The following is a 22823-nucleotide window of genomic DNA, read 5'->3' as shown; positions in this document are numbered from 1 at the left end:
ACTCCAGCGGAGATGCTAATGGAGCATAGGCCCAAGTCGAGATTGGACCTGCTGCACCTAGACATGAAGGCAAGAGTGGAGAGAAAGCAGGAAAAGCAGAAGGAGGGACATGATCAACTTGAGTGAGAAAGACAGGTAAAACCAGATGACAATGTTTATGTGAGAAACAATTGGCAGTGGCTACTCAGGGTTATTCATAAACAGAGTGGGCCTGTCAATTATGATGTTAAAATGCTGTCTATAGACATCAGAACCATGTATGGTTGCATCATACATATTCAGCACAGATAGTTCCATGGAGTTTCCAATGGTGAGACAGGCTATTGTAGAAATGTGTTCCCCAATGACTTTGCCCGAGATAGAGTTGGTGGAGGGGTCTGGGTCTTCTGAAGGGAAAAGAGATTCGCACACAGGCACGCAGACCTCTCTTACATCTCCAACACCAGATCTGCCCCAAACACCTCCGTCAGCAATGCCTGCAGAGTTATTGAGCATAGTGCGCAGATCACAGTGCACTCACAAACCTCCTGACAGACTAAATCTTTGAATGGACAGTTTTTTAGTAGACTGAATGTGTAATCTGTCACTTTTTTGGATGTTTTTGGGTTATTAAAGAGTTGCTGAGATGTTGCTATAAGTTGTAGGAGTACACAAGCTAATGACACCATTTTTCTTTATATTTGGGACATGTTTGATTCTAGTGGGGAGAGAAGTGCAGTAATGCGAGTTGTTTTTTTAAAAAGTGAGGCTGGGAGGAGTTTATTTCCTGTCTGTCATCTTTACTTCCTGTGTGCTTGGAGGCCATCCTGTGTGTAAGAGGAGAAACAACAGAGGAAGAAGACAAGCTTCTCTGTGTGCATAATATGGTTTTGCTGCTCCAGATAAAATTGTTCTTTTGAGCTTGAAGTTGCTGAGTGGTTCGTTGTCGAAGTAGAAGTTACCACAGAATTGTTGAACACTTTTGCTCTGTCTGCTGCAACAGTGGGGACCTCCCAGTGGCCATCCATTTTAATTTCACACCCCATTCATGCATTTATATGTCTATCCATGGTCTTGTGCAACTTCAAACTGAGGCTACCCGCAAATTGGGGAAACACCTAATATTCTGCCTGGGTACTCTCCAACCAGATGGCATCAGCATCGACTTCTCCAATTTTAAGTTAAGCACCTGCCCCTGAGTCTCTTTCTTTCTCTATCTCTCTGACTCATTTCCTCCAGTTCCCCATTCCCTTCCCTCTATTCAGAGAGTCACCCCTCCCTTATCACCCCTTGGCTTTTTCTATTACCATCCCACCAATATCCAGCTATGATCTTTTACCTGTTAGCCTGTTCTCCTCTGCCTTCCCCTTCCTCTCCTCTCCCCACCTTTTTATTCAGGAGCCTGCCTGTTTTTTGTTTATACCTTGAAGAAGGGCCAGGCCCAAAATGTTGGTTGCCCTTTACTTCCTGTGGATGCATTGTGACCTGTTAGGTTTCTGCAAGCACCTTTGGGTGTTGCAGTTCTTCTGATGCCCTTATTCAATGCAAACATGTTGGATGCGTGATTCTATCTTCATCAGACAGAGTTTCAAAGGGAGAGACTCGGTTGGGGGGGGGGGGTGGGGGGGAAGAAATGAACTGCTGGAGGACGTCAGCAGTTTGGTTTTTTGCACCATTTTAATTGACTTCACTGAATGCAAACAATAAAAATGGAAAATTAAAATAGGTGCTCAAATTCAGCAGGTCAGACAGCATTTGTAAAAAAAGTAAAATAGAGTTAATATTTCAGGTTGATGGTCTTTCATCAGTTATCCTTCTTTGTCACTGGGTTACAATGCTGGAAATTTCCAACCTGAGAGCATTGCTGGATTGTTTTCAGCAGAAAATAATTTGTTAGGATCTTTGAGGGAACTGAGGGACTAGCCTTGCCCTCAATCCTTGCATCTCATGTGCAATGGCACCAAATTCTGTTTGACTATAGCATGAGTGACCAAGAGAGGTCAGCATCGAGTCAGTCCAATAACTGCCCAATCTGGACCTATCCAGTCATCAGGAATTTTAATTTAATCAAATTCAAAGAAATGGAACAGTTATAGGCCCTTTTAACCCACAAGCTCACAGTCCCCAATACACGTACATCTTTGGAATGGGTGAAGCAACTAGAGTGCCTGGAGGAAACCCACGCAGGTCACAAGGAGAATGTACAAACACCTTACAAACAATGGCAGAGTTGAACCTGGGACATGGGCACTGTAACAGCATGGCGCTAACAGTGCTGTGTTTGGAAACCAAGAACTGATGCTCGAATTCAAAATTGCGTGGGGACAAGATTGAGCCGTGTTCACACAGATTACATCAAATCCGCTTCACATTGTAAACAGGTGGATTTCATAACATTATAGGACCATAGTATCTATTATGTGGGTGCAAAAGAAAACAAAGGAAAGGAAAAGCAGAAAAGTTTTGGTCACCTACTGATAGGACAGATATCAATATAATTGAAAGAGTTCAGAGAAGAGTTACAAGAATGTTTCCAGGGCCTGAGGAGCTGAGTTCTAGGTAAAGGTGAAATGTTTAAAGAGAATATTGGGGGGAATTTCTTCATGCAGAGACTGATGACAGTGTGGAACATGCTGCCAGATGTGAAAGCAGGCTCAATGTTGACATTGAAGAAAAATTTAGATAGGTACAGTATTTGGATGGTCCAGGTGCAGGTCAATGTGACGAGGCAGAATAATAGTTCAGCACAGACTAGATGGGCCAAAGGGTCTGTTTCTGTGATGTAGTGTTCTAGGGAAAAGAATACAAGCACAAAATAGGGAAAGAGGAAAAAGGAAAATAATTGGAGGAGGCTCAAAATAAAACAAGATAACTTGATCCCACTTTCTCTGCATGCCACAGTTCCTTGAGTGCACACTCAACTACTTTCAAATGTGATCAGGGTTGCTGTCTCTTGTTGGCATAATGAATTCGTGATCCCCACCAGCCTCTGGATGAAAAACATTCCCTCACTTCCTTTCTAACCATCTCACCAAATTATCGTAAATCTAACTACCCTGATTTTTTTTAATAGTCTGCTGAGAAAAACAAATCCTTCCTATTGACCTCGTCAATATTTTAAACTTCAATTTCATCAATCCTTAGCTTCCACTGTTCCAATAAACTCAATCTTCACCATTCCAAACTTTATTCCTAACGAGATATTTAGTCCTTGTGAATCTGAAAGGGCACAAAACTCTGGTAAGACGTAACTGGCAAGGAAGCAAAGGAGGAAGTTAATTCAATGGGAGTGATCATGATATAATGCTTGGAACACAGTCTTGCTGTGACCAACATGGTGTTTTGTCAGAAGGACAAGTCCAAGTTTAACACACAAACATGCTAGAGAAACTCAGCAGATCATGCAGCTTCCACAAGAGTTAAGGGTAACCAATGTTTTGGGCCTGAACCCTTCATTAAGGTATGAGCAAAAAACCAGATAGATGCCTGAATAAAAAGGAGGAGGGAGGGGTAGGAGGGAGTAAAGAACAAGGGGAGGAGGACTGGCTAACAAGTAAAATGTCATAGATGGATACAGGTGGGAGACAAAGAAAAAAGCTGATGTGTTGGGGAGTGCGGATAGAATGAAGGGAAGAGGGATAGGGAAAGGGAGAGACTCGGGGGGTTAACGGTAATTGGAGTTAATATTAATGCCGTTTTATTTGAGAGTGCCCAGATTCCTCCAATTTGTGGCTAGCCTTGGTTTGGCAGTGCAGGAGGCCATGGACAGATGCGTTGGTGTGGGGAATTAAAATGGTTGGCTACTGGGAGTCCCTGTTATTGCAGGAGACAAAGCAAAGGTGCTCAATGAAACAACCATTTTGTATGACAGCCAAGCTGATTTCAATCCAATGGAACTCTAAGGCCACATTTTACAATATTGTTGAACAAGGCCAGCTGTAGCATTTCTAATAGTTTTTACTGTTAAATAAATAGTTATTTTATGGTCTTTGAATATGTGTTTTTGGCTATGGTAAAGACAGGAGTGTCATTTTGATGAGTCTAGCTCATCTCTCAGGTGGAGTGTGATTGTTTTTGTGAAGGTTGGATATGATTTATATTTTTAATTCAGCATTCTTCTAACATCTTTCAATTTTGTCTGCAGTTCTCCTCCATGATGGATCTTTTAGAAGACACTATTTTTGGATTGGATCTCTTGAAGTTGCACTCCATAACAAGCAAACTCATCAAACATATTGAAAAACTGGAAGAGGTAAGACATGTGTTCACTGGTTGATGGAAATTTTCTTCCTCCCTTGCTCTTGAAGATGAAGACTTAAACAGGGCCAGCATTCCATGGGGCCTGATAAACTGGACTTTTGAAGAATATTGTCTCAATCAGCCCAATTTGTGCAGGGGCAATATGGCTGAACCAAACTCAGAGTATCCATGTGCTAAACTACAAGAGTCAAAGCAGGCATGTTTTCTTCAACAGTTAAAAACCTGAGTGAGCATCACGGAATCTAAACTTGGTCTCTATTGCAATGTGGTTCAGAACAAACTAGAAAGACCATTTTAACTGAATGTTTTCTGTTGGTGTCAATACTACAAACCAGCCTCCTCTGAACTTCATCTTACCCAGTTACAATATCTTTCCTTGCTTCTGTTTCTAAACACCACCCTCACCCCCATCCATACACCCACTCACTTCAATGAGGAAAGGACAAGAGAATTGCTGAGAAACTGCAGCAATCCTTTGGTTGCACTGGAGGAGAACTGATTCAGATTTCTGATTTATTGACAGAGTCCACATATGATGTCACATACAACTCTGAGATTCTTTTGTCATGCAGGCGTGGCAGAATTATCACTAATTGGTAGTGCAAAAAATAAACTGTACATAGCAAAACCTTAAACAGATAATGAATGTAAACAAACTGACTGTACAATACAGAGAAAAGAAAAGAAAATCAATAAAGTGCACAAGTAAGAGTCCTTAAAGGAGTACGTGATTGAACTTGTCATTGAGGAGTCTGATGGGGGAGGGGTAGGAGCTGTTCCTGAACCTGGTAGTGCAAATCTTGTGGCACCGATACCTCTTTCCTGATGGCAGCAGTGAGAACAGAGGGTGTGTAGGGTGGTGAGGGTCTTTGATGATTGTCATCAAAACCTTCAGACAGTCATTGCTCTTCACCACCACGTTCAGATTATTCTTCTCTGAAAGAACAGAATTATCCAGTCCAACATGCTTCCACTTTTAAATCAGACAACTGTTTGATATTTTGTTAGACAATGTCCACTAATCCCTTCCCATCAATTGCCCCCTTGGTACTTCCTCTTGTGATCAGAAGAAATACAACACTTGCACCTGCACGTCCTCTCTCACCATCATTCAGGACCACAAAGAGTCCTTCCAAGTGAAGCAGCGCTTCACTTGTGAGTCTCCAGGGGTCATTTACTGTATTCTGTACTCCCAATGTGGCCTCCTCTAAATAGGAGAAACTGGACGCAGATCAGGAGATACTTTTGTTGAGTACCTTCATTCTGTCCGCCGTAAGAGCAAGGACCTCCCAGTGGCCAAATTGGAGGAAGAGCACCTTGTATTCTGTCGGCAATCTCCAACCAATTGGTATCAATATTGATTTCTCTAATTTCAGATAACCCCCTCCCTCGGTCTTTCTTTCCTTACTACTCAGAATCCTTTCTTTCCCTATCAGAGCGCTACCCTTTTTTCTTCTCCCCTGATCACCTCAGCTTTTTCCTCTTCGACACTACCACCTACTGTATATCCACCTATGATCTCTTACCTATTAGCATGCTCCTCCCCTTCTTCCTCCCTCTTCTCACTCCCCTCACCCTGTCCCCACCTTTTTATTTAGTTGTCTATCTATTTTTCCTGATTTCCGACAAAGGGCTCAGACCCAAAATGTTGATTTCCCCCTTATCTCCTGAGTTTCTCCAGCCCTTCTGTGTATTGCACTCAACCCCATGTGCTTACTTTCTTGTTTAATGACTTGCCTTGTCTTTTCCTGCCTTGATTAACTGACTCACTTTTTCGGTCCAACCTACTAAAAAAAATGTCAGAATCTTCCTTGTGCCATTCGGGAACTGGAAGTGACTGACCTACAAACCAATTCAGCAGTAGCTTGGAATACATAATCAGCAATTAGAAATTAAATTGTGAGCTACATGCCCAAACAATAAATGGAAGTACTTGCAACACATTCTCTTGTGTTTTTTGGTATGCACTGGTTCTCAACCTTTTTCTTTCCACTCACATACCACTTTAAGTATTCCCTAAGCCATGAGTGCTCTGTGATTAGTAAGGGATTGCTTAAGGTGGTATGTGGGTGGAAATTAAAAGTTTGAAAACCACTGTTTTAATCATACCTAATTGACTCGTTATGTGCACGGTTTCATAACTCCAGAGGAAATGGGCCAGTGACAATTTTTCTCAAGCAAAATATTTCAGTAACAATTGGGTCTAGAGCAGTGATTCTCAACCTTCCCTTCCCACTCATATACAACCTTAAGCAATTCCTTACTAATCATAGAGTATTGATGGCATAGGGATTACTTAAAGTAGTATGTGAGAGGAAAGGAAAAGGTTGAGAATCACTGGTACACAGCTTTCAAATTATAATTGATCATTGGACTTGGTATTGATAGAAAAAAAATAATTCTAAGCTGAGTTAAGTATGTATAAAATTTTATGTGAAGTATTTGGATCCAGCATGGACTAGTAGGGCCAAACTGGCCTGTTCTGTGCTGTATATGGTTATATGGATGCCCTGCAGCTCCACCTGTATTATTGTATGATGTCTTCCAATTTCACACATTGAGAGGATTGTTTCATTGACAATAGCACTTCATCAGATCATACAATTGTTAGCATATATTTTTAAAAAAGCCACTTTTTGCATTGAGCACAAGATTTCATGAATAAATACTCCATTTTGTAATGACCAGGAAAGGATTATTGCTCATTTTCAATGATGGTAGGTTATGGAATCCTGCATATTTTCATGAAACTTAAGAACAAGGGATTTTGCATGCTACATTCCCAAAAAAATCTTAATGTTTAATTGCAACCCAAAGCATACTCAAAGTGAAATATCAATATGATAAAACTGCTAGTTTTAAAATGTTAATTAAAACACTTCTGATATAATTTCTCACAATTCCCATTTTGCCGAAACTTCCTTGTAATTCCACAGTAGACCATTGTGAAAGATTGATTAATTTCATGACATTGGCCTTCAAAATTGTAAATGGCAACATGGTAGAACTTTTAATAAAATATTCAGAAGAAATAAAGTACTGTAACAGGATTATTATAATAGTTACAATACTATTATAAGTAAAACACTGGCTGTCTTAAAACCTGAATCAAACACCTGGTAATTTCAAGAAAGTATTTTTTTGTAACATATATTTTGCTCCTCTTGCCTGAGGTGTTAAATTCTCATGACCTTCTTATTTGTCACAATATTTTATATTCCAATTAGAGTGTCTTGATTTGAAATATCACATTTTAACACAAAAGCCAGTCACAATTACAATGAATATGAAGGGCCTACTGAAGTTATAGATTGTGATAGAGACACAAGAGTCACACAGCATGGAAACAGGCCTTTTAGCCCAACTTGCCCACAATGACCAAAATGCCCTATCCTCAGCAGTCTCACCCACTTGCATTTGGAGTATATGGTTTTGAACCCACCGTATTCATGTATCTGTTCAATTTTTTCTTAAACATTGCAATTGTACTTGCCCATTCACCTTCTCTGGCAGCTTGTTCCAGACACTCGAGTCCTGGCAACATTCTTGGACATCATCAGATAAAAATTAAAGAAAGATCAAGTGGAATCAATGAAATTACTAATTTTTTAAAAGTAATTTAAAAAGATTTTGTTTTGATTTAACACCAACTGTAGAGAATTACCTTGGGTGACAGGAGGAAAGTGTAAAAAGATTCAGACAAATTTAATGCAAACTAATCAAGCTTCAATATGTGTTTGATACATTAACAGGTGGAAACCTGTTTTACAATTTGGTCTCTCTGCAAATACTTTCCCTCCTGAATAATACAAGCAGCTGTTTCTACAAATGTGCCCGAGCCTTCCATAAATCAAACCCTGGCTGTGTTTGAAGAAAGTGGGAGGTAGAACACAGAGCGAACAACAAGTCCATATGTTGCTGAGCAACTTCATACCTCCTCAACTGCGACTGACCATCTGTCTCTGGCTAAAAATTACCATTTGGAATTATTAAGAAATGTAGAATTAGACCAAGTATTAATCAACTCACTTTAATGGTTTACAACAATTGGTTAGTGAGTGGACACTAAAATCTGTTTCAAATTAAAGAAGCCCATATTTCTCCTGCCTTGGAATATATATGTTTGAAAAAAAGGCTAATTTTTGAACTTGGTTATCCTTTGGGTCCATTGCCCATCCATTGCATCATTGCAGCAACTGAATTATGTCAGTTAACAAGATAAACTCTTTTGTTGTTCAGTCTCTGTCAGGGTGTGTGAATAGAGCTTATGATCTACTCCCTGCTTGTTATTCCCTGGCTGAGACAACTAGCTGTCATAGCCCCTTACCTCATTGCTAGCCACAGATCCTATGTACAGAATGAACAGAGAGGCTTAGTTACAAGGTGAAACAGAAGAACAGAAATATACTTTGGAAGCAAGTCCACATTTTAAGTTCAGTGGCAATGTCTTTCTTGATAGAAATAAGAGTTAGTTGTTTCTGAATATGCTTCCAACTCAATCACCCACTGCTGACATTGATCAGGGCTCAGACTGATGGACGTTAACACAAACAGTTCCTCACATGCAAGCTGGTAACATTCCACTTCTAAATCAAAAAGTTATGAATTTCAGCCCCACTGCAGAAACCTGAGGACAAAAATTGAAAATGATATTCGTGCAGATACCTATAAATGTTTGGTGTGGTAGTGAGTGCAATGCCTTTACAGTGCCAGCGATAGAATCCCACGTTGTCTGTCAAGAGTTTGTATGTTCTCCCTGTGTCTGCGTGGGTTTTCTCTGGGTGCTCCGGTTTTTTCCCTCTGTTCAAAGCTTGCCAGGGGTGTAGGTTAATTGGGAGGCCCAGACTCGTGGGCCAAAATGGCCTGTTACTGTGCTGTATGTCTCAATTTTAAAAAATTAAAAAGATTTTGCATGACCTGCTGAGTTTCTCCAGCACTTTTGTGTTTTGCATGACAGTTACATAATCTACAGACTTTCCCATTTGATGTTATTCCATTGCAGCACTGGGTGTGTAATGAGCTATAAGTGGTACTGTGTGTCAAATCAAATCCTAAACCAAAGCACTGCCTGGGCTTTGAGGTGACCATGGTGCAGAGAAGCCTCCTTGAGCTGCAACTCTGCATCAATGATGCCTTGTTGACACCAGATCAAGTAAAACACCCCTTAACTTATTTGATCTCAAATATTATTCATGTCCTCAAGCCATCCTTCCTGCACTTTCTCTGCAATTTCAAACTTCTTTTCTCAGTTCTGACAAAGGGTCATGGACCTAAAACATTCATTCTGTTTCTCTTTCCCACAGACATTGTCTGTTCTGCTAAGTCTGCGTTTCTGTTCTTATCCATATTTCCACCATCTGCAGGTTTTTTTTGGGATTTTCAAAACTGTCCTTACCAAGTAGATGGGTACAAAGTGTCTGCTTCCCATTCGTACCTAATCGGCAATTTAAAGAGAAACCATAACCTGTTATCATCCTCACATCCTTTCCGTGCTCTGCACCAATGTTTACAGGAGCATGAATAGGGCTTGTCTATGGCCAACCTGTCAGCAAGTGTACTGATTATCAGCCTTGAACATTGATTTTTATCATCTTATTCCTTTATAATAATTGGGTAATCAGATCTTTCACTCCAATTTCACTCTTTCCTTCTGTACTCAAGGCCCATTGGAGATAAACAACCATGTAATCTGTTTTACTAATGCTGATTGAGATAGCTTTGTTGAAGAAATGGAGTAAACTTCCATCCTTGCCAACATAACCTGGAGATCTTTGATGTAAACCTCCATTCTACCATGTCTTAATTGAACTGCAGATTTTCCCATAAGACTGGAGAATTCATTGACCATGTCGAAAATAACAACCATAACTGGAGGACTAAACAGATGGTTCTAATCACTGTAAACAGACAGATGCTTGAGAAGAAGGGGAGTCTTGGAGAAGAGATGATTACTTGTGTGTATGTGGTGTTGATGAAGGTTGAATATTAAACAGTTCAGCAGGTCCTGATGAACTTATCTCCAGGTTATTTAATGGTTCTACTGCCTCATGAAGAGCAGTACAATATAATGAACATCAGGCCTGAAACACTGGTAATACATATTTACCTCCTGTGGATGCTGCGAGACTGGCTGAGTTCCTCCAGTATTTCTGTGTTTTGGCGAAAATCTGGGAATTCAGAGATCAATAGTTTAAATACTAACATGGCAAGCTGTGACAGGAATTACATAAATTTAATCAATTATGGGTGAGCAACAAGGAAGGGCAAAATGATGCCAATTGTTATTTATTTAATGGGAAGAATGCTTTATATACTTGTATGGTTTTGAAATTACTGATACAATCTCAGTGAAACCCAACAATAAAAGGGCCAATCAAAGAACAGCAGCAAGGAGTACATGAGGCAGAGTGGGCTTCACACTGGTTAACCAATCTCCCTTTCTCTCCAGACACTAACTGCAAACAGTGATCAGCTCATCGTGGACAACGTCAAAAAGGTGCAGAGCAAGATGGAGGACAACCACACATCTTCTCTTGGCAGCTCAAAGAAAGAGATGACTGATCTTGGCACAAACCTGCAGAGAGACGCGGCTGCCACTGACACCCAGTCAGAGGTAAGCAAGCAAACAAATGCAGCCAAATATCTGGCCTCCTATTCCTATCTCTTTCATTGGAAATGCAGCCAAACATTTGGTCTCCTTTTCTCATCTCTTTCATTGAAAGGGATCCAAGGCAATTAAGCAGCAAAATAGCCATGACTTAATTGAACTGCTCCAAGATTTTGGAAGCAGACCTTGTCTCCACTCCAGCATCTGAGATCTAGCCTGTTGAAACACAAGTTCCTGGGTCGAGGCGTTTTAATAGTAGTGGAACAAAAGACGAGGGATGAGAGGTGACTTGATTGTTTTATATAAGATTAAGGGGGTCTTAGATAGGGTGGACAGCTGGCATCTTTTTCCTGTGGTGACAATAGCAAACACCAGAGGACTTCTGTTTAAGGTGAGTGGAGGAAAGTTCAGGGAAGATGTCAGAGGCAGTTTTACCCAGAGAGGTGGGTGCCTGGAATGCATTCCTGGGCATGGTGGTGAAGGCTGGTATAACTGTAAAGAGTTCAAAGGACTTTTAGATAGGCACATGGATGTAAGATAAATAGAGGGTTATGGGTATGAGATGAGGAACGATTAGATTGTTGTGGAGAAGGTTTCCATAGGCCAAAGAGCCTGTACTGTGCTGTAGTGTTCTCTAGGTGCTGTTCGTAACCATGAGGTTCTGTGCTGTTCAGAGTGAGGGTTAGTCACTGCCAGGTAATGCACCCAGTGCTATCATCGACCATCTCCAACATGCTGATTGTGAAGTTTCGGTGCTGAGGCTGCATTTTCTATGTTATTAATGTTATTGTGGTTTAATCTGGCCAGTCAATCCCAGGAAAATATCTCCTTCCAGGCTCATGGATTAAATCATGCAATGAACAAAGTCAATGAAAAGAGCTTCTGAGCAGTTCTATTCACTTTTAACCCACATCAGAGTAAGTTTTTGTCAATGGTGTTCTAACAATGAGCCACAGCCTCTGGAAAAAGCATGTTCCACTGCTCCAGTGAGTGCCAAGTTTCCATTTCAAAGTTACCCTGAGCGTGACTGCCCCTCTAGTTCCAAGTGAGGCACTTGGTGTTGTGGGCTCAAAGCCTACTTAGACACAGCTGAAACTGCCCAATTTCATTTTAGCTTGGAATCGTGAACAACAGGCCAACAGACCTAATCAGTCTAAGCTGTTCACAGCCTGACCCCAAGGGAAAGTGCCAGGTTTAGTGTGGCAGGAGAAGTATTAAACTGCTATTTTATTAAAAAGTAAAATGGTTCCAGGAACTTTGGGAGAATGAAGGATAATTTGATGACAAGGATTATCAATGGAGATGGTTGGGGATTCCCATGAGACTTTTGAAAGGGGAAAAAATGTGACAGCTCACAACACAAGAAAGAATTCAGAAATAGTTCCTGGCACTTTCCCAATGATAACCTCCTTACGTCTGAACAGGGCCGGGGAGTGGTTTTTGTTTGGACCTTGAGATGTAATCAGTAGCATTTCAAAGAGTAAGATTTGTATTTACCAAGTGCCTTTCACGATCGAAGTCGTTCCAAAAAGTTTACAGGCTTTGAAATACTCTTCATGTTTATTGACTGTTATCATAAATTACACCCAGCTGCCAGATTCAACACAAGCTCCCACAGGAACAAGCAACGTTGATCAAATCTGTTTCAGAGAACTGGATTGAGCACTAAGATATAACCCCATGGCTCGATTTTGAAAGGAGACAAGGGATCTATTTACAAGCCCTCAGTGGGAGTTTGTTCTGGGGCATTGTCCTGAGGTCATTGTGCTATAATGGCAGCTCCACAAGCTAATCACAAAGGAGGTAGATTGCCTTTGAGTGAGGTCCATCAAGATTGAGAAGGAAGAGGTAGAAGAGCTTGAGGAGGAGGCGGGTGTCAGCAGTAATTTTCATGGACCCACTTTACATTCTTCACGGGATATACAATAAAAGATTCAATGATCTTGCACAAGGGTGGCCCACAAAAGGTCTGTCCAGTTTTCAGATGAGAAAAAAGGTTGACACCTTCTGATGATATAAAGGATATATCTGGAGAAAGGGTTCTCTGACTTAATCTTTTTGAAAGATTTGAAATCTTTTTGAAAAGTGGCTCACTTTATAAAAAGCAAAACTGAACCAACTTTATTATCAGCAGGCTGTGCTCATGAGGATTACTCGCTTTTGTCAAAGTGTTCATCTTCCAACAAGAAAGCTTACAAAATGAGGTCTACTTGAAGTTTTTACACTTGCAACTGATGTATTACCTAGACAGTTGGCTTGCTTTGTGTTGGCGAGAGCAGAAAGACTCGTGCTCAACCAAGGCATCACCAAGTTACAAGAGTGCAGCTTTGAGTCCTGAGAAGGTCCTCAGAAAACAGGGCAGGAGTGAGATTGTGCACATTTGCAAACTTGCTAATTAAAGGTCACCATTTCAAATAGTCAAACACAAAGAAAGTGCGGTACAGGCCAAATGTTCAATACCTTGACCATCACCAGTTCAAGGGATGGAGATCAGTGAGTTCAAATCTTCAGTGGCTCCTTCCAAATACAGGGTAGTCTGCAGGACTAGGCAAATGGCCACATCATTGGGCTTTGCGGTACTGATACCAAGAAAAAAACCACTTATTCCATTGAATCACTGCATCTCAAGTACAGGTACTATTTACTCTTATTTCACATTCCTGAAAGATGTGGATGATTTGAATTTCATATTCAGTATTTGGTGCATTACTCTGTATAATGCAGATTCTTGGGAAGGATTCTTGCAATATAAGCTTCCTCGCGTACATTTAAGTTTATTGTCACATGTACTGAAAATGCAGTGACAGAGGCTGTTTCGTGGAAAGACCAGTAGATATCTTAGACAAACTATAACAATAAGAAACAGTACAAAAATGCAGAGTTACCTCTTCCCTTCTCCCACCATTTTATTCAGGCTCCTGCCCAATTTTCTTTCTGACCAAGGCTTGGGCCCGAAACGTTGCTTACCCTTTACTTACTGTGAATGCAGTGTGACCTGCTGAGTTTCTCCAGCACATTTGTGTATTAAACGCGACACAAGAATCTGCATAAATATTTGGTTAAAATCTTTGCCCCTGACTACTTTAAACATAATTGTCAGAAAACTCTTTCTCTCACACTAGTTCCTTTTTTGTTTTGGGCTCTATTATTGCAGGTTACAAACAGAATGGTCACCACTGCAATATATCTGGTCTCAGTGCATTCATTAAATTTAAATTTAAGGTAAAGATTACATGGAGGAAAGGCAATGAAATATGTCATGTTCCTATATTCTTTACTCCCTTGACATTGCTTCTCTGTGCACTTCCTTCAAGATATTGGGTGAAAACAGATTTTTGTGACATTTTAAATTGATCCAAGCCTTTTGTAGAAATGTGAAATGGAATTTATCAGATGGACTATCACATAAGCAATTCACCCTTATGCTGCACCTTGGTGGTAACCTGATAATGGGATGTAATGTTCTTGTGGTTGCAGCCAGATTGATGGAAGATTGAGCAGTAGCATTGCAGATGAATGACCAGAACTAGAGCTGAGTCTCAATGATCCATGATGGCAGAGTGGAAGAAGCTATTTTTGTAACACTGGGTGTTCATCTTCAGGCTCCTTACTGATGGTAGAGAGATGGGGCAGAATTTATCAGCTGTGTCCAAAAAGGATTCTTGCCACAGTATGTGGATCAGCCAACTAGAGGAGAGGCAATACTGAATCTAATACTAGGTAATGAACTTGGTCAGGTGACAGACCTCTCGGTGGGGGAGCATTTCAGTGAGAGTGACCACAACTCCCTGAGCTTTAGCATAGCTATAGACATGGATAAAAGCAGACAAAATAAGGAAGTATTTCATTGGGGAAGAGCTAATTATGATGGGATAAGGTAAGAACTAGGGAGAGTAAATTGGGAACAGATGTTCATGGGAGAAAGCACAAAAATAAAGTGGATGATGTTTAGGGACCACTTTGGCAGGGTTCAGGATAGATTTGTCCCAATGATACAGGGAAAAGATAATAGTTAAAAGGAAGAAGGAAGCATACCTTAGATTGAGGATGGCAAAAAAACAGGAAAGGTTCATAAGAATTAAGTGGCAGCCAGGAAGGAATATAAGAAAGGACTTAGGAGACCTTGAAAGGGGCATAAGAAGTCCTTGACGAGTAGATTTAAGGAGAACATCAAGGTGTTCTATGTGTACGTGAGGAACAGAAGGATGACAAGAATGAAGATGGGGCGGCTTATGGATAAAGGAGGCAACATGTGCCTGGAGGTGGAGGAGGTTGGGGAGATGCTAAATGAATACCTTGCTTCAATATTTACCAGAGAAAAGGACCTTGATCAAGGTGAGGTCAGAATAGAACAAGGTTGTGTGCAGGATCATGTGAGATTAGGAAAAAGGAAATGCTGGATCTTCTTTAAAATATTAAGATTGCTGAGTCCCTGGGGCGAGAAGCGATATAACAGATTGCTGTGGGGATGGAGGTAAGAGATAGCTGAGGTGTTGGGTGTGATCGTAGCATCTTCCTGGCCACAGGGGAGGGAGGTGCCAGAGGATTGGAGAATGGCAAATATGGCCCCCTGGTTTAAAAAAGGTAATTGGGAGAATTCTGGGAATTATAGACCAGTGAGTTTTAGGTTAGTGGTGTGCAGACTATTGGAGAGAGTTCTTAATGACAGGATTTATGAGCATTTAGAGAAGTGCAGTCTTCTCAGGGATAGTCAACATGACTTTCTGAGGGGAAGATCATGCCTCATGAATCAAATTGAGCTTTTTGAGGAAGTAACAAAAAAAATTGATGAAGGTAGGGTGGTAGATGTGGTCCATATGAGTGACTTGTTCAGAAAGTCATGAGGCAGGGATCGATGGAACCTTGGCTGTATAGATTAAAAATTGGTTTGCCTAGAGAAAGTAGAGAATAGTAGTGGACAGAAAGTATTCTGCCTGGATGTCAGTGACTAGTAGAGTTCAACAGGGGTTTGTTTGGTGTTCCCTGCTCTTGGTGATTTTTATAAATGACCAAGATGAAGAAGTGAAAGGATGGTTTGTGGATTTTACGAAGGTTGGAGGAATTGTGAATAGTGCTGAAAGTTGTCGTAGGTTACAAAAGTATATAGACAGGATACAGAGTTGGGCAGAAATGTGGCAGATGGAGTTCAATGTGAGGTGATGCATTTTGGAAGGTCAAATCTGAAGACAGGCTTAATGGTTGGACAATTAACAGCGTGAAGGAACATGGGGACCTTGGAATCCAAAACCATACATCTCTCAAGATTGCCGTGTAGGTTGATAGGATAGTTAAGAGGGCTTTTGCAATGCTGGGCTTCATTTGAATGGGGATTGAGTTCAAGAGTCGAGAGGTCATGTTGCAACTCTACAAATCTTTGATGAGACCACACTTAGAATATTGTGTTCAGTTCTGGTCACTTCATTATAGGAAGGATGTGGAAGCTGTAGAGAGGGTGCAGATAAGATTTATCATGATGTTGCCTGGATTGGGAAATAAACCATATGAGGCAAGGTTAACAGAGTTAGGACTCTTCTCTTTAGAGCGAAGAAGGATGAGAGTTGACTTAAGAGGTCTACAAGAATCTGAGAGGCATAGATAAGGTAGACAGCCAGCTCCTTTTTCCCAAACAACAGGGGTTATTTGTACCAAGTGAATGGAGGAAGGTTTAGAGGAGACATCAAGGGCAAATGCTTTTTCACAGAGAGTTGTGGGTGCCTGGAATGCCTTGCCAGGGGTAGTGGTGGTGGAGGCTGAAACATTCAAGGTATTTAAAAGAATCATAGATACCTTAGGCACATGGATGAAAGAAAAATAGAGTTACAAGGTAGGAATGTTTTTTTGGTAGGAATATATGGGTTGACACAACATCGAGGGCTGAAGAGCCTGTACTGTGCTGTAATGTTCTCTGTTCTGTGTAGCAATGTGAAGAGGGACTGAGGATCCTTGAAGATAGAGGTTGCTTTCTGGAGACACCACCTCTTGCAGATATCCTCAATGGAGTGGAGACTATTGCCCATGATGTTGCTGGCTGAGATCACAACTCTGTAGTCTTTTCATGTCCAGTGCATCTCCACAAACCACCTGTAAAAATTTGCAAGTCTTTCTCGATGGTGGGGAGAGTTTTGTCTGTGATGTCCTGGGCAGCTACTTTTTGCAGGCCTTTTCTTTCAGAGGTATTGGTGACCCCACACAAAGCCATGATGCAGCTGGTCAGCACACTTTCCACACTACATCTGTAGAAGTTTGCGAAGGTTTCCAATGTTATTTCAAACCTCCGTAAACTCTTGAGGAAATAGAGGCACTGAGATGCTTTCTTCACGGCGATATTAGCGCATTAGGTCCAGGAAAGGTCTGCTGAGATAGTGAATACCAGGAATCTAAATTTACTCACCATATCCTCCACCGATTTCCCAGTGATCTCTAGAACATACACCTCAGGTTTTCCCCTTCTAAAGTCTATAATCATTAGGTGAGAGGTTGTTGTTAGTCACAATTCGACCAAGGTTTCATTCTCCCTCCTGTATGCTGACTCATCATCCCTTTTTATACAGCCCACTATTTTGGTATTGTCAGCAAATTTGTAGATGGTGTTATTGTCATACAAAGCCACACAGTCACAGGTGTAAAGTGATGGAGCAGGTGGCTATATACACAGCCCTGTGGGCTCAGGCACTAATGGAAATTGTGGAGATGTTCTTGCCAATCTGCACTGATTGGGATCTGAAGGTGAGGAAATCCAGGATCCAATTGCACAATTGTGTTTTAAGGCCCAGGTCTTGGAGTTTATTAATTAGTTTTGAGGGGATGGTGGTGTTAAATGCCTAACTGTAGTCAATAGAGAGCACCCTGTTGTATGCATTTTTGTTGCCCAGATGTTCCAAAGTCTTAGGTAGAGTCTGTGAGATGACATCTACCAAAGACTTGTTGCTGCAGAAGGTCAATTGGAACAGATCAATGTCACCTCTCAGATATGAACCTATATGCTTCAACACCAGCCTTTCAAAACACTTCATCACTGTGCAGTGAGAGGCACTGGTTGGTAGTCATTTAGTCAGGTTACCACACTTCTTTGGTAAAACATGCACATAATCTCTAGATGGTAGTGGACCACTCCCTGAGCACATCAATTGGCACCTGAAGAGCAGCAGTAAATTGAGATGTGGTTGGAACGGAATGAGTCTTGCTTGAGACACAAAGACTTTGTAGTAGCCTTTGCATGGGGTTTGGAAGAAATGCTTCTTCAGTGGCTGCACTGGGGGAGGGGGAGCCTATTAGTGCTGTTGGCCAACTGGGCTCCGTTGAAATCTTGCTGGAGGTTGGAGATGTTCTCCCACAAGCTCCTTTGCATCTCTCAAGTAATGGCAGAAAGTCTGGACAAAGCACTGTATTTCCAGATACACCTACAGCTGCCCGTGTATGTTCCCTTGCAAAGTCTTATCCAAGTCCTCCATTGTGAAAGCAATGCATGACTGCTCTCACTGGAGAGTGAACACATCCCTCAGTTTTTCTGGACTAATTGCAGCCCATGAGAGCCAGATCTCTTGCCATAAATCTGCATGCTCTAATCCTGCCTTTTTAACCCTTGAAGTGCCAACATCTGGGGTGAGACCTGCTGTATTAGGGCCCATGGAATCTCTCTGGGGTACCAATGCATGGTACCCCAGGTGCTGGATGGCTGCTGTTACTTGCGACTCGATCATAATAATTACAAAAAAAGCATGATGCTGTTCAGCAAGTAGGGAGAAAAGGGTAAAATCAGATGAAAGGACTGGTTCAAAATATTTGTGCCTGATGCAGCTCCAGTTGGTGTGACTGTGAGGAGAAAGAGCCTTTTCTCCAACTTGGTCAGCATTGAGACTGGAACGAACCCCTCCATGGTCTGTTCCAAAAGGTTTTTATCTTTCAGGTCACAGGGATTTTTTTTGTAGGAATTACATGATTGCTGAAGTTCAATTGTTGTAACTGTGTGTAATGTGCATTTTGAGATCTGTTTCACTGAAGAACTGCAGTGTGTGTGCATGTGCATCTATGTGTGTCTGTTGGCACTCCTGCAGCATGATATTTCACCCTCCTGTATGATGATCTGTGGCAGTGAAGCAGGGGTACATTCCCTCCCTGCAACTCTGTCCATTCTGTGTGGATCAGGGAACAGGTATCCTTTAAAAACTGTAGCTCTGCGATCAATTTGCACAGGAAAAGATCAGCAAGTAGCCAGGCATTGAAGCACCAATGATTGCAAATGTTATAGCGAGCAAGGAAACAAAGTGTCGTCAGCTCAAGAGATACACAGATACCACATCCCAGCATTACCAGGCTTTGCAACGTCTAATCTTCAGTGTTTTACTTTGCAGAATCTGCTTAACGATATGTTAACCTGGCAATCCTCCTGTTCTGGTTTCTTTGAAGGAAAGGCACATCCGTAAACGACCTCAAAAGTTTGACAAAGAGCTCCATCGGAAGAGGGGTGGGATCAAAGACACCAGGTCACTCATACTGCTGCGCTCAGAAAAAAAGTGGTTTGAAAGGCGCCACAACCAAAGACAAAGACATTCTCAAAGACCAACCATCATACGAGCCACATACTACAAGGCTAAAGCTTCAGAGGATTCGGAGATCACGGCAGAGGACGAGCGTAAGTGGACCATAACGTTTCCTCTGATAGGATCAAAATTTCCAACAGATCAATTGGTTATGAAGTGATTTCAGATATTCTGGTCCTGTTAAGGCGGTGATCAATAAATTCAATCTTGTTTTTAATTGCTTCATGTTGAACCAATGAGGATTGAGGGAAATCTTTCTCAACTCCTTCCTGTAACCTGGCCATTTTCTCTTCCATTGCTTCATGAGTTCATTCCTTACATGTGTACAGCTCTACCCACCCCATCAGAACACCACTTTCATAACTTTCCTTCATTAGTGCCTGCCATTTGCACAATTCTTCCTTCCATAATATTTTGCCTATTCTCACAGACTCTCAGATTTTGTACCACAGCATTAAGTGATTTACCTTGGCACAACATAAGTTTGGCGAACTAGCAGTCTGTGAACAGCACGGGTTTTTCAAGGAAAATATTTGTCTGGGACCAACTGAAGCTGATGGCTCCTGCAGAGTTCTGTCTGCAGAATCACACTCAGTTTGGCTTCAGCCCAACAGTTTTTTTTTCCAAAAATAGACTTTATTCACAATAAACTATTTACAAAAGGAAAACCGTTCAGAGTCTGTTCCCACCCTTACTTTCATATCCATACATTTCCTGTCACTGTGCCTTGTTACATTCAGGTTGATACTATTTACCATCACTGTGGCACCTTGTCGCTTCTCCCTCTGACTGTTGTTTGAGGGACTTCCCTTCAGTCTCAGCTCCTCAATGTCTGGTAGTGAGGGAACTCGAGACTGTGCCCCTTCCCCACAGAGCCCTCGTGTTGGCTGCACTAAATCTCAGTGCGTTCCTCAGCACGTAATCGTGCAGCCTGGATTGTGTCAGTCGGCAGCATTCCCAGACCAACGTCGCCATTTGCTGAAAGAACAAAAGGTTTGAGGCAGACCAAAGTCCATCTTTCCCTGAGTTTATAGTTTTGAAGTTGGTCGAGTGACCGCGTGGGTGGACAGGCTGAATCGCCACAAATGTCAGCCATCCCAAGATGGCGCAGGCCTTACTTCACTACCGAAAAGAAGCCCGCGATTGATGTCACATGTGAGCTAAGGGAACCGTCTGCTTCCATGTGGTGGACTACCGGCTGAGGAGTGATGTATTGATGTAACTTCCGTAAGCCAGCGCATACATCAATTGAAGTGGGCGTTTCCCATGGGGCAACGTGGCGAATTCAAATAATATCAGTTTTTGGTTCACCCTTCTTCTGTGTGGACATCTCTTCATTTCATAGCACTGCTGCAACAGTCGCTACAGTGGTGACCCCAATGGTTCCAACATCTTGAAACCTGCATCAAACACATCAGAATGTAAGAATCGGCAACTACTACAGTTGCAATGGCTGGGACCAATGTGGTGGGCGTGCATTTACCACCCTTCTGGGCAAACAAGCCCAGGATCTGGCTGTAACTGGCTGAATCCCAGTTCCACATGAAGGGAATCGTCTCAGAGGACACCAAGTTCTGGTACATCATCAGCGCTCTGGATGCCGCCACCACTGCCAAAGTATGCTCCGTTGTGGGAAACCAAGTACAAGCAGTTCCGACAGTTCCTCCTCGACTCCCTAGAACTCAGTCAGTACGAGTATGCCATTCAGATCTTAAACATGCAAGGCCTAGGCGACAAGAATCCCTCTGAGTTCATGCACGAGATGGTGGCCTTGCATATGGGCATATAGACTGTTTCCTCTTCAAGGCCCTGTTCCTCTCCAAGCTACCAGTACACATTTCCTCGGTGGTTTTGGACATGGATTTCAGCACCCCGCACCTGGTAACCAAGGAGGCAGACAGGCTCTTTCTGCACCCCACAGCAGAGCTCCCTCCACATGCAGCCCATTTATGCTGTCGGCGCCACCATCATGACTAGCCCATCGGAAACCCCAACAGTGGCAGTGGCACAGCAGTAATGTGACGGGCGCTCAGAGAAGCACGGTGAATACTGTTTCTACCACCTCTGATGGGGTCAGAACGCTTGGTGGTGCACCCCTCCATGCTCATACCCCACTACCAAATCTAACATGGCAATGGGAAGTGGGCAAGCCGGCCGCCTATAGTGGCCTCGATGGTTGGTGGTCTCTGAAAGGCCTACTCTATCTCAGAGACCAACGGATGAACAGGGACTTCCTGGTCAACACAGGTGCAGAAATCAACCTTGTCCTGCTGACATATTTCAAGGCCAGACACAACCCCAAGGGCCTTCCCTGGAAGCAGCCAATGGATCCTCCATCCTGAGCTATGGGACCCGCCTGGTCACCATCCATGTCGCAGACATGGTCTTCTAATGGAATTGCACAATCGCGGCTGTGGAACAGGCACTACTCGGAGTGGACTTCCTATGGGCACACAAATTGTTGGTGAACATGACTAGATGCTGGTTAGTGAATGCTACCATGTTCCAGTCTTTCCCCCTCACCCTGCAGCAACATTCCTTCCTGCCATTAGTGATCCACACCCTGGAATGATATGAGTACGCCCAGGTACCCAGCCTTACTGGCCCCAAATATCCATGACTCTAACCCACTACATGGTGTGGAGGACTAAGCACGCACAGGCCAGGCATCTCCCGCAAGACAAGCTCCAACAAGCCAAGGCCGAGTTCGCCATCATGGAGGTGCTGGGGATCATCCACTGTTCAAACAATCCATGGGCCTCCCCACTCACTTGGTGTAGAAGAGCTCTGGTGGTTGGCGCCCATGTGGTGACTGCATATGGCTGAACAAGGTGATAGTCCCAGACAGAACCCATCCCACGTGACCAGGACTTCGCCACGAGGCTACAAGGCTGCGAAGTTATCCCTTAGGTGGAGCTCTTCAAAGGATATCACCAGATCCCAGTACCCACCTCAGCGACGTTCTGAAATTGGCAATCATCTCACCCTTTGGCCTTTTCGAGTTCCTGCAGATTCCTTTTGGACTAAAAAAAGTGGCCCAGATGTTCCAGTGATGTGGTTGGCAAGGACCTCAATTTCATCTTCATCTGCTTAGATGATATCCTCATCGCCAGCCCCGATGCCAGTACTCACAGGATGCATCTGACCCTCCTGTTTGACAGACTTCAGCAGTTCTGGCTCATGGTGAACCCGGCCAAGCACCAGTTTGGTTCAGAGACACTGCATCACCCCAGAGGGAGCCACACCACTAACCAACAAGGTAGAGGCCATTCAAAATTTCCCCAAGCCGAGCATGATCAAAGGCCTGCAGGAGTTCTTATGGATGCTTAACTTCTACCATTCCTTCCTACCGGCAGTGGCCACCCTCATGCAGCCCCTGTTTGACCTCGTCAAGCTTGGCAACAAGACACTTCAGTGGGCACCAGATGCCACAGAAG

General features: G+C 42.6%; 2 protein-coding genes across 2 annotated transcripts in view; one reads left to right on the top strand and one right to left on the bottom strand.

Annotated features, from left to right (window-relative positions):
- Positions 1 to 22823, bottom strand: part of atf6 (activating transcription factor 6) — a 462472-nt gene that overhangs the window by 10485 nt on the left and 429164 nt on the right. Inside the window, exon 18 of the transcript XR_011357594.1 lies at positions 10346 to 10406. The gene's annotated coding sequence lies outside the window, so the exon portion shown is untranslated. The remainder of the gene's footprint in view (positions 1 to 10345; positions 10407 to 22823) is intronic.
- Positions 1 to 22823, top strand: part of LOC138763475 (olfactomedin-like protein 2B) — an 88261-nt gene that overhangs the window by 22770 nt on the left and 42668 nt on the right. Inside the window, exons 3-5 of the mRNA XM_069937691.1 lie at positions 4124 to 4231; positions 10688 to 10852; positions 19253 to 19478. Of these exons, the coding sequence (XP_069793792.1) occupies positions 4124 to 4231; positions 10688 to 10852; positions 19253 to 19478 (499 nt within the window). The remainder of the gene's footprint in view (positions 1 to 4123; positions 4232 to 10687; positions 10853 to 19252; positions 19479 to 22823) is intronic.

Source organism: Narcine bancroftii, chromosome 5 (assembly GCF_036971445.1).
Source record: "Narcine bancroftii isolate sNarBan1 chromosome 5, sNarBan1.hap1, whole genome shotgun sequence".
Taxonomy (NCBI): Eukaryota; Metazoa; Chordata; class Chondrichthyes; order Torpediniformes; family Narcinidae; genus Narcine; species Narcine bancroftii.
This window is presented reverse-complemented; position numbering and strand designations above follow the sequence as displayed.